Source organism: Moschus berezovskii, chromosome 20 (genome assembly GCF_049115385.1).
Source record: "Moschus berezovskii isolate FMDL1 chromosome 20, NW_MosBer_1.0, whole genome shotgun sequence".
Classification (NCBI taxonomy): domain Eukaryota; kingdom Metazoa; phylum Chordata; class Mammalia; order Artiodactyla; family Moschidae; genus Moschus; species Moschus berezovskii.
This window is the reverse complement of record NC_142479.1, coordinates 48,564,832-48,576,389: the sequence shown is the minus strand read 5'-3', so window position 1 is coordinate 48,576,389 and position 11,558 is coordinate 48,564,832. Positions and strand designations below refer to the sequence as shown.

Sequence of the window (11,558 nt, the reverse complement as noted above, 5' to 3'; positions counted from 1 at the left end):
CCTGGGCAACTAGCCAGGTTCTGGCACCTCTGCCTGCTCCCCCAGAGCTCTCTGACTTTCTCCTGCCTCTTTTCTTCCTCTTGCCCTTCACATTTGAGAAGGCAGAGGAGTACCAAAGTGGCTCTGAAACATACCCTGCCTGGTCTGACAGCCTGAGCGGACACTCATTTTGGAATCTGTGGCTATCCCGGGACAGGTGGGATGGTCACGTGGGAGAGGTGGAATGGACCAGGCTGGGTAAGCTGCCCATCGGTCACCTCGGTCTGCGGGCCAACACCCCCCCCTCAGGCTAATCCAGGGAAGATCCCAGATGTCCTTGCCTGGGGCATCTGCTTGGGGGTTCGGTGGCAACCCCCTCTGTCTCAGAAAGAAGCCTCACACAGGTCCAGGGATGCAAAGATCATAAGATCCCATTCTACCCTCAACGCTGTGTGGCTGGGTTGTACACAGGGACAAAGGGCACTCCGCTCAGCCTGGGGCAGGATGGAGGACAGAAAGGCCTCAGAGAGGAGAGGGTGCCTGTGCTGAGTCTTGAAAGGTGAGTGGAAGTTTGCTGGTAGGATGAGGGCAGAAAGGGAACTCAGGCAGAGGGAACAGCTTACACAGAGGGGTACAGACAGAGTGGGAGTGGGGCAGAAGCCTGTGGTGGTGTGTGTGTGTGTGTGTGTGTGTGTGTGTGGTGGGGGCAGTGAAGAGAGGCGGCGGTTCTAGAAAGCATGGCCAGGTACAGGCAGGGCCTGAAGGCCATCAGCAGCTGGGGAGCTCAGGGCAATGGGAGTCATTAGGGTTTTAAGAGGGAATCAAGGCAGTTAAGGTTGGTGATCTAGAAAATACACTCTGGGCCCTGGAAGGGGATGGTTGGAGGGATCTTGTCATGTGGAGACTGGGTCCACCCCAGATTTAGCGCCTGCTCTGGGTGGGGATGGGGAGGGCCCTGTTGGCTGAATCCGGGCCCAGCTGCTCTGGGACACCTGCCCGTGCCTCTCCCCGCCTCCTCCCCGCTCCTGTCTCTGCCACTCACAGGCAGGGCCAGGCCTGGGCAGCCATGGCAGCAGCGCTAATCTGGATCTCTCTCCTTGTGGGTAAGTTGGGGTCTTCTTCAGGGCAGAGGCCCAGGTTGAGGGGGTGAGAAGTTCCTTAGGGAAGGGGTTGGTCGTTGGGGTGAGGCAGGGGCCAGAAGGACTTTGGGGTATAAACTCTACAGCCAGTGGGGCTCTAGGAAACTGGGGCTGGGAGCTGAGGTGTGTGTGGAGGGTGCTGGGAACTCTGAGGGGTGGGGTGTCAGGCTGGGCCTTAACCACACAGTTCCAGAGCGCTGGGGCCCTTTAATGAACTGGCGGGGCTGGCTTCTTTCTGGGTCCAGGCTAAATTTGGCCCTGGGAAGGTGTAAGGGCTGCTGGGGCAGAGCTTCTCCCTGGGCCTCCAGGCTCAGGCTTCCCTTTGCTCAGCTCCTAGTGGACTCTGGTGTGGACCCTATTCCCCCTGCATTTTAGGAGAGGCCCTAGAGTGGCTACCTGCCTCCTCCAAGGGGTCCTTCCCTCTCCCTCCCTTCTTCCCTTCCTCTCTAGCCTTCCAGATAGTCAGCTTGGAATTCTTTTCCAAGTGCCCTGACACCCCCCCCACACACACACACCCCTCTCAGCCAGACATTAATCCTCGCCCATTGACTCTCACTGGGGGCCTAAAATGAGGAGTGAGGAGCTTCCATGAATCCAAACCAAACCAAGGTCTGGGTCTCATCACAGATGACAGTGTGTGGCACCGTCAGGGTCCCACCCGCCCTTCCCGGGAGCCAGCAGAGCTGTCCTCCTCTCACACATTTCTCTGGTCCCTCAGGGCCACCGAGGACTGGGTGGAAAGGGCACCTTATTCCCCGGCTGGGGCTGAGGCTGGGCCGCTGTGTTTGGGGTCGTGGTTCCCCACAGGTCTCCTGGAAGGGCTGGGGGGCACCGAGGCCCAGCAGACCACCCTGCACCCACTTGTGGGCCGCGTCTTTGTACACACCCTGGACCACGAAAGCTTCCTGCACCGTCCTGAGCACGTCTTCCGTGAGAGGGGCCTGAGGGGCACTGGGGTGGGCTGGGGGGGTGCCTGGCCCAGGGCTGGGGAAGGCTGCTGTCATGTTTCCAATCCCCTCTCCTCTCTTCTGCCAGCTGTCCCAGCCCCCGTCCCTATCACCTACCACGCCCACCTCCAGGGACACCCAGACCTGCCTCGGTGGCTCCGCTATACCCAGCGCAGCCCCTACCAGCCTGGCTTTCTCTATGGCACCGCCACCCCAGAAGATCGTGGACGCCAGATCATCGAGGTACCAGCAGGGGCCCCAGTTGGCTGCAATGCACGCGGCAGGGACCCAGTGTTCACGCATTTACCTGAATCACGAGCCTCTGATTTGGTGTGCTCCCTCAGTCTTCTCTCGCCAGGCCCAGCTGCACCACGTTCCTCTCCTAACCCAGCCTCTCAGCCCCCTACCCCACTCTCCAGGTCACGGCCTACAATCGGGACAGCTTCGACACCACACAGCAGACGCTGGTGCTGTTGATTGGGGACCCAGAAGGTATCACCAGCCCTGTCCCATCCCTACCCCACCATGCCAGTCTTGGGGGAATCTCCCCTGGAAGGGGTTGGAGAAGCAACTAGTGAGGGGCAGGGCACCCTGAAAACACTGGAGGTGTGTTCTCGGTTGCTCTGCTGACAGGCGAGTAGTTGAGGCTCTGGGTGCCGGGGAAGGGTGTTTGAGGCCTGTGATATATGAGGGATTAGGTAGAAGGAAGGGAGCTGGGGGGTTATGGGGAGGAAGGATCCATGCAGGGCTGGGAGCTGGGTACAGTCTGAGGTGCCCACCTGGCCCTCCCAGGTCCCCTGCTGCCATACCAGGCTGAGTTCCTGGTGTGCAGCCATGATGTGGAGGAAGTGCTGCCCTCGACACCTGCCAGCCGTTTCCTCACAGCCTTGGGGGGGCTCTGGGAGCCAGGGGAACTCCAGCTGCTCAACATCACCTCTGCCTTGGACCGCGGAGGCCGAGTCCCCCTTCCTATTGAGGGCCGCAAAGAAGGGTAGGTATGCAGCCCAGGAGGGCTTCCTGGAGGAGGGAGCAGCTTGCGTTTTGTCTAGGTGGTGGGCATAGAACATGGGTCTCCCTAACTTCCAAGTGGGGCTTTATCCATTGTCTTGCATGCTCACCATGCCCGTCTTTACCTCCCAGCATCATGTCACTGTCCAGTTCCTTCTGGTCATTCCATCTTCCTCTTGCCTTTCCAGGGTCCAAACCCTAGTTACCCTGAACTTTGCACTTCCTGGTGCCCATAAGGACACGGAAGATCTATCCATTAAAGGATATTGCCGGGAGGACAAGGTCCCCAGAAGACTGGGGTGCTCTGTATACTCTCACCATAATCCCAGATCTCAGGGTGGCCATAACCCCCAAATCTCCAGTGCTCAGTGACACCCTCAATTATCTAATAGTGGTTTCTATCTGGGCCCAGGGTATACATCAAGGTGGGCTCTGCTTCACCCTTCTCCACCTGCCTGAAGATGGTGGCATCCCCCGACAGCCACGCTCGCTGTGCCCAGGGCCAGCCTCCACTACTGTCCTGCTATGACACCTTGGCACCTCACTTCCGGGTTGACTGGTGCAATGTGTCGCTGGTGAGGAGGGCTCTGGGAGTGGGGGCGGGACAGGGCTCCCATCACGGTCTCCTCCATCCTCACCTTCCTATCCCATCTCTGTTACTCCAATTATCTCTACTCTCTCCCTCTGTCTCACACACACACACACCTGATGTCCTACACACACACACACACACACACACACACACCCTGATGTCCTACCTTCTCCCACAAGAGGGCAATAGAGTCCATAATCCAGACAAAGGGATCTCCAGCTCCTGGAGCCCCAGCTGTGCCCAACTCAACAGCTACAACAGTCACTCCCCCAGAGTGGTGCCAAACTTCTTTCTCCACCTAAGGTTTCTGTATGACAGCTCTGTTTGCTTTACTTTCCTCTAAGGTGTCACTTAGCAAATTACCTTGGAACATGGAATAGATAGCTCACCCCCATGTTATAAACCAAAGATGCTCACTTCTGCTCTTTGGGATATGGAGCTGAGGTGTCTAGGGTCCCTAGAGGTCCTGTTCCCAGGGCTAGGAACCCTTCCTGTGACTTGACCAATAGCACAGCCAGAAACTGGCAATCAATATTCTTGTGCACTTGCTGTGGGTAAGGCATTATGCAATCCATGTGTTTTATCCTCGCAATAGTGGTACCAGGAGACAGGTACCACTATTAGCATCCCAATTTTACAGATGAGGAAATCGAGGCACCTAGAGGTAAATCATCACAGCACAGAAGTTTCCTGAGACAGGATTCAAACCTGAGGACTGTACTCTAACCACTGTATGGTCCTGCCTCTCCTAGAATTTTGTTCCTGGTTTATAGACCAGTGCTTGTCCCGTTTGATCACATGAGCTGGGAGAGGCAAGGCGGGAGGAATCCCTGAAGTTTCATGGAGTAGAACTTCTGCTCTGTGCCCTGGGGGGGTCTCTGTGTCTAGCCATCCGCTCCTGGATCAACCCTTGGCTTCCTGAGCAGGTGGACAAGTCAGTGCCAGAGCCTGCAGACGAGGCATCTGCTCCAGGTGATGGGATCCTGGAGCACGACCCATTCTTCTGCCCACCCACCGAGGCCACTGCCCGAGACTTCCTGACCGACGCACTCGTCACCCTCCTGGTGCCCCTTCTGGTGGCCCTGCTGCTGACCCTGCTGCTGGCCTACATTATGTGCTGCCGGCGGGAGGGACGGTGAGTATGGGGGCAGAGGGCAGGGAGGGCACCAGGGCTGGTGCTCACACTGTAGACTCCTTGTGGCATTTGTGCTGCCTGGGGACCCAGATCCCTCTGAGAGTGGAATCCTCAGCCAGGAAAAGAGCAGGGGTCCCTTGCGTGGCCTGCACCAAGAGGAGGGTTGTGGACAGTAGCTAATCCCCTCCCTTGTTTTTCCACAGGCTGAAGAGAGACCTGGCCACCTCTGAGTGAGTAGGGGAAGTCTGGGGGCTGGGTGGGAGCCCCCCTGGACTATTAAGCTGGACCCTCCAACCTCCATGGGCAGCAGACAAATCCCAGATGTTGGGGCCACACTTAGTCTGTGCTCTCCAATCCTGGGTTGGCTGGGGGCTGGGTCCCACCTATCCTGACTTGGCTTTCTCATTTTCTGGTCTCCATGGAAGAGTCTAATGTGGGACAGGGGAGGGGATCTAGCCAGGCTTTAGGGATCTGCTGCCACCTTCAGGGAAAGGGTTTGAGAAGCAACTTACAAGGCTTCAGTGTGTGCACCAGTGCACACACACACACACACACACACACAACCACACTTCACTGTGAGTCAGACACTTAGGTTCCAGGCTCTGCTCTGCTGCATAATTACTGTGATGGGCTCAGTTTCTTCACCTACAAGATAATGCGGTTGGACTAGCTAATATCTGGATGCTTTCAATTTCTCCAGCTCTTCCCAAATTTTATCCTTATTTGACCAGGTTTCCCCCACCCCTGGCCTTACCTTTCCTGTGTGCCCCCAGACCTCTTCCTCTCCCACTCCGTTGAACCCCAAAGATTCTAGGAGGCAGGTGTGAAATAAGTTAGGCTCCTTTTATTCTCATGGCACTGAGCCTGTGGCAGGCCTGGCACCCCTGCCTGCTTGCCCAACCTTCCTGGTTAACTGTGGCGGCATTTGGCCGCCCTGCGAACCCCCCTGATAGGTCGCTTATGCCCTGGTTTGGAGCCCATGAGCAACCGGCGCTGCCCAGGCCGGCGCGACCCAGGCCGGCGTGGCCCAGACTGCTGTCGCCGCTGACGCAGTCTCTTGGCCTTGAGCTTAAACTTGGAGGCATGATTCTTGCCCATGAGGAAGGAGCCTCTGGCCCCCTTGCCTGTCACCTGCTTGAGCATGCCCTTGTCCACCAGCCCCTTGAGCACTCGCTTGAAGCGCCAGGCGTTGCGGGTCATGTCGTAGCCCCTGGTGGCAACAGCCTTCTTCAGGGAGGCCAGGGATACGCGGTTGCCTGCCCCCTTGTCTGCCACGAATCCCAGGATCACTTTGGATATGTTGGGCTTCCGGTGGGGATTGGGGCTGGTGCGGCGCCGAGTCTCACTTTTGCTTGGGAGTCCAGATGAGCTGGCCTGTTGGCCTGCACCCAGGGCAGTGTTGGAGGCCAAGGGCCCAGATGGGGGTGGCAGCGAAGTGTCTTTCTGCATCTCTTCCCGGGGTGGGTGAAGGGAACTGGGTGCAAGGACCTCCAGGATGGCGGCTGGCACTCTCTCCTGGGTTGCTCCTCAGTGGGGGAGATGCACCCCAGTTCCTGGTTCCCTCAGAGGCTTCCTGTAGGGCTCTGGCCCGAGCCTTGCCCTGGGTGGCCAGAAAGAGGACTGAGGATGATCACCTACGCTGGCCTTGGCAGACTTGTGCCTGAGATGCAGGGGGTGGTAAGGTTATCTCTGTAGTGACCTCATGGGGACATTGTGAGGCCACCAGAATCCTGTGAGGGTCACAGTGGGCCCATTGTCCCCCTAGGTGGGCCAGATGGGAGATACCCAGCATGTGGGCATCTGACATGCCAGGTAGCCTGGGAAGAAGGGCTATGGGTCTGAGTGAGTCAGGTGGATGGGCCCATGTGGTGTCTATATGCTCACCAGCTGACTTTAGGGTGCCCAAGACCCCAGTTTTAAACCCACCATTTTGACCCCACCATCTCAATTCATTGGGTTGAAGAACACAAAACTTTTTAGAATCAGTATTATACCTACATTTTTGAATTTTTATGGGGAATACATTTCCCAGCGTGAACAGAAATGTAATTCCTTGATCTATCTAACTCAATTTAATTCCTTGATCAACTTTTTTTTAACAAAGTAATAAAAAGGATTTCCTTCTTTTCTGTTTTCATGTTTATTTGGTAGAATTTTTTCCCTATTGGGAACAGTGATTTTCTATGTAAGTTTTGGATATTTCTCCTCAATTTTTTTTTTGGCCTGTGCCAAATTTGACCAATTTGATCTTCTGCCATTGAGAATATTCTCTTCTGACCAATATTCTCTTCTGACCAGTTACTTTCCACCATGTCCAGCTTTCCTGGGTCAGTTTTCAAGCTCTGCTGGTGTCAAGAAAATATGCTTCCTCCATCAATTTTGAGTCAATAACCAATTTTACCATGTGTGTGTGATATTAACCCTTGCTGGTGTGGATTTTGTGTTGATTTATTTCTACAAAGTCCAATTTTATTCATTTTTCTTTTTGCTTGTTCAAGGATATTGAAATTATCCAAAATAGTGAATCCGCTGCCTGTTTTTTTACCTGCATCCGATTTTATTGGTCAGAACATCCTCCAGCCCAACGACCCTCTCCTGTGAGCTGTGTGCCAAAGGCAGGGCTCAAGGGGCTGTGTGTATGTGTGTGTGTGTGTGTGTGTGTATGTGTGTGAATGCCGGCCTGTTCATTTTTTCTGCCCAAGTGCTGATGTGGAAAGATTGTGGGGGAGGGCACTGTGGCTCTGACTTCTGCTCCTGCTCTGGAAAACACATCCCTGGACCATTTTTCCACCTGTGTGTGTTGCCAGAGTAATGAGACCCAGGTGTGGGGCTAGGGGTAGAGGGGCCCATCAACCAAGGCCTCCCCACCATGATCATTACCTGCCTGGCTGCCTCCACTTCCATACTCTTCTTGCCCCCTTCTCGTCTCAGCCTCCCTTTGCCTGGGAATGGAAAATTGTGCTTTGGACCACTCTGGTTGCCAAATTCCAGACTCAATAGCTCATTTTGACCCTCCCCTTGCCTTAAGAGGGTGGCTCCACCTCCTTCCACTGGCCAGAAAGTGCTCGGTTCTCTCCTCCCTGGGGAGGAGAGTGGCCCGTTCAGCAGGAAACTAGAAAATCTTTCCTTTAGTCTTATCTCTCAGACTCCAGCCAGAGTCTGTGTCCACTACTTGAGATGGGGATATTGATGGGAAGCATTTCCCCCTCCCGGATTTGATCAGTAATCCAGCGGTAAGAAGGATGGCTTCCATCCTGCCTGGGGCCCCCACCCCTTTAAGAAAACCAGTTCTTATTGTCTGTCTGACCCAGCAACCAGGGAATCTGTGAAAAGCCCACGAGTGTGGATGGGTTCAGGCCAAAGGGCTTGGAAATGTCCTTCTACTGGAGGCCAAGTTCATCAGTGGACCTGCTATAATAATACCAGTGATAATAATAGCAACAGAAGACTCCCTATAATAATGGCTATCTTTGGCTGCATGCTGACCAGTAGATGTAAATGTTTTTCTTGCATTAATTCATACAACAGCTTTACTACAGTTGAGGAAATGGTGGCAGAGAGGTCAAATAACTCACACAGGGTAACACAACCGGTAAGCGGAGGAACTCACATTCAGGCCCAAAGCAAGTCCTCATGCTTAACCACTGTGCTACCCTATTTCTCAAAATGAATTAGAGTTGTTCCTGGACAGCAGAAAACAAGCCCATGAGAATGTCAGATGAGAAGGAGGCTCAGCCTTCCTAGAGGAAACTGGATCTAAAGCTCAGGAGGGACTTGCTAATGGGTGTGGCGGTCAATTCCTTCAGCTCCTCCTAGGGTTTCTAGCCCGGTGAGGGTGGAGTCTGGTTCCAGCCTCAAGGAGACGCGGTATGAAACGCAGACAGGAAGTAAGACTTAGCGTCTGAGCTAAGCAATGTTGGCGGCAGTGTGGGGCAGGGTGGGAGAGGGTCAAGGTGGAGGGTCCAAAACATAAGCAGTCAAAGTCCACCAGGAAAAGAGCTTGGGCAAAAGCTAGGAAAAGGTAGAGGAGGTAGGTTTGCCAGACTAAAATGAGGATGATGGGGAAGGGAGAGAGTGTTAGAAACGGCAACTGATTGCTGGAAGGGACCCTGGGGATCATCAGAATATAAAAACCATATGCTGCTGCATCACTTCAGTTGTGTCCGACTCTGTGCGACCCCACAGACGGCAGCCCACCAGGCTCCCCCGTCCCTGGGATTCTCCAGGCAAGAATACTGGAGTGGGTTGCCATTTCCTTCTCCAATGAATGAAAGTGAAAAGTGAAAGTGAAGCCACTCAGTCGTGTCCGACTCTTCACGACCCCATGGACTGCAGCCTACCAGGCTCCTCCGCCCATGAGAGGCAAGAGTCCTCTACTACTAGGCAAAACTGAGAACTTATCACTTTAGTCTTTTATAATTAGTGTAAATCAGTTCCCACCATGACATACTTACTATAGATAAAAATTAATCAAGTTTTAAAAATCTGAAGATACAAAAAAAGAATATCAGCACTTTTAGCCAAATATGAGAGTATAGGCAACAGAGGACTCCTTTTCAGGGACAAAGAAAACCTTTGTTTCAAATGGTAATTCAAAAAAGCAACTCATCATCCCCAAATAGTATGGAATAAAAACATATAAAGTTCAAGAATTTCATGAAAGCATCACCCTAGGAAAACCATACCTACTTATCAGAGAGGAGGGAATGGAGGAGGAATCTTGTGAAACTGATTCTACTAAACCACAAGAGAATTGCTATAGTTGCTATGGTCAAAAAGATAGAAAATATCAAATGTTGTGGTGGATATAGAAAAACAAGAACCCTCATACATTGCTGGTGGGAAAACAAGATGGTGCAGCTATTTTGAAAAATAGTTTGAGCCTAGCAAACAGTGGCCTCTGAAAATACACGCCACTATGTGTGTCTATTCATGTCTTAGTATCTCAGGAACTCACCATGTGCCAGGCACTTTTCTGAACACCCAACCTGTATTTTCTCACTTAAACTCCATAGCAATCCTAGGAAGTAGGTGCTTTAATTATCCTCATTTTACAGTTGAGGAAACTGAAGCAGAGTGGTTAAGCAACTTGCAAAGGATACACAGGTTTGAACCCAGGACGTCTGCACCCAGAGCCTATGCCTCAGTCACTGGATACTGAGCTGGCACTGAAGAGCTTCCTGTGTGTCCTCCTCCACCCATTGTGTATGTGTCTCCCTCCTGCGCCCCTAGCATCCAGATGGTCCACCACTGCACCATCCGTGGGAACACGGAGGAGCTGCGACAGATGGCATCTAGCCGAGAGGTGCCCAGGCCACTCTCGACCCTGCCTATGTTCAACGTGCACACAGGCGAGCGGGTGCCCCCGCAAGTGGACAGCGCTCAGGTGCCCCTCATACTGGACCAGCACTGAGGGCCGGCCCAGGTGGGTCCAGTTGGGCAGTGCCAGCCTCTTTCTGGGAATAACGTGGCTTCCATCTCAAGGCTGTCGTGGGGGGTAGGGGGATGGGAAGGGGCACACAGACCTGTCTGCCCCCCAGGGTAGCGGTGGGAAGGTGTTCAGCAGAGCCAGGGATGTCGCCCCCAGTGCCAAGCACTCGAGTCCGGCGGTCAGGGTGGGGAAAGCGGGAGAACTGGGGCCTGGTTCTCACAGACTCCCACCCTCTCTTCTCTTTGCTGCTCCCGTTCCAGCCTGGCTTTGTTCTCCCTTCTCTCCCCACTCACAGAGCAGCCATGACTATGACCACACCCTTCTTCCTGACTCCAGTTCTCGGCCCTCTGGACCCCAAGCTTGAAGGATGGCGTGGTGTGAGGGTGTCTGGGATCAGGACCCCCAGAATAAACACCTGCTGCTCTGCTCATCGGTTGCTGTGCTTTTGTCTCTGAAGCCTCCTTCCCAGCCCTCACCGCTTCTGCTTCCCTTTCTGCCTTGTGGACGCCCTCAGAGGTAGCCTGGGGCTGCTGCCTGACCTTGGGACTTTTGGCATTTTTACATTTCTCAAATTCTCTGTAAGCAAGAGGGAAGGACCTGCATATGCAGCCTTAATATTGATCCTCACATGAACCCAATAGTGAGGGACAATTGGATCATTATCCCCATTTAACAGATCAGGAGAGAGAGAGAGTGACTTACCCAAGGTCACAGAGCAGGCAAGTGGCGGAGCTTGGATTCAGATCTGTTGTGTCCACCTCTACCCTGCCTTTTGGAGGGCTGAGAGGTTCTGGAAGCAGGAGATCTGGGCTCTCACCCATTCAGATCCCCTGGGGGGAGGCCCCTTTGTAAGTCATAACCTAGATATGGAGAGGGGGTTAGGGTGCAGGACTCTTAATGCCCTGGATCAGTGACCCCTCTCGGTGGGCTCCTCAGGGACAGGGTCGAGGTCCACAGGACACTGCACAGCTTGGAGCCCTTGTTGAGCTTGATGTCACCGCTTAGCTTGGTCCCCATGTGAGCCCTGGAGAGCATGGCTGACCAGGAAGCAGCCACAGCTTGTTCTTCCCAGGTGGCTGTAACCAAAGCAGGCCAGGTCCTCTCCTGCCCTGCCACCAGAGCCATACCCAGTCTCCCCTTGGGAGAGCAGGTCAGAGATAGCCCCAGAGGGGACCCAGTTAAAGAGGGGAGGGAGGAGCAGGGACTTCTGGCTCAGGCCCCTGACCAAAGGGGCAGCTCCGAGACAATCCAGACAAGGGGAGGCTCTGCCACTCTGAGGCCTCTATACCCCTTTCTGAGCTCCTCACACTAGGCCTGGGCCCCATCT

The 11,558-nt window shown here is 54.1% G+C and overlaps 2 protein-coding genes across 4 annotated transcripts; one reads left to right on the top strand and one right to left on the bottom strand.

Moving 5' to 3' along the window:
• The first annotated feature begins 224 nt into the window (after positions 1 to 224).
• Positions 225 to 10,661, top strand: SGCA (sarcoglycan alpha). 3 transcript variants are annotated; one of them, XM_055407586.2, is made up of 11 exons: positions 225 to 538; positions 1,024 to 1,082; positions 1,926 to 2,048; positions 2,154 to 2,308; positions 2,485 to 2,557; positions 2,858 to 3,056; positions 3,486 to 3,648; positions 4,592 to 4,800; positions 5,004 to 5,030; positions 10,033 to 10,225; positions 10,492 to 10,644. In XM_055407586.2, the coding sequence occupies exons 2-10, from the start codon at positions 1,046 to 1,048 to the stop codon at positions 10,211 to 10,213; spliced, it is 1,167 nt and encodes a 388-aa protein (XP_055263561.2). In that variant the 5' UTR covers positions 225 to 538; positions 1,024 to 1,045; the 3' UTR covers positions 10,214 to 10,225; positions 10,492 to 10,644. The 3 variants fall into 3 exon arrangements, with proteins under 3 accessions (XP_055263561.2, XP_088685106.1, XP_088685105.1); XM_088828980.1 differs by lacking the exon at positions 225 to 538 and having other exon boundaries at positions 630 to 1,082; positions 10,527 to 10,661; XM_088828979.1 differs by lacking the exon at positions 225 to 538 and having other exon boundaries at positions 630 to 1,082; positions 10,492 to 10,646.
• Positions 5,644 to 6,997, bottom strand: LOC129544268 (histone H1.9-like). The gene has a single exon (XM_055407588.2). It carries the CDS (start codon positions 6,247 to 6,249, stop codon positions 5,710 to 5,712), a length of 540 nt encoding a protein of 179 aa, XP_055263563.2. The 5' UTR covers positions 6,250 to 6,997; the 3' UTR covers positions 5,644 to 5,709.
• Positions 10,662 to 11,558: the final 897 nt, after the last annotated feature.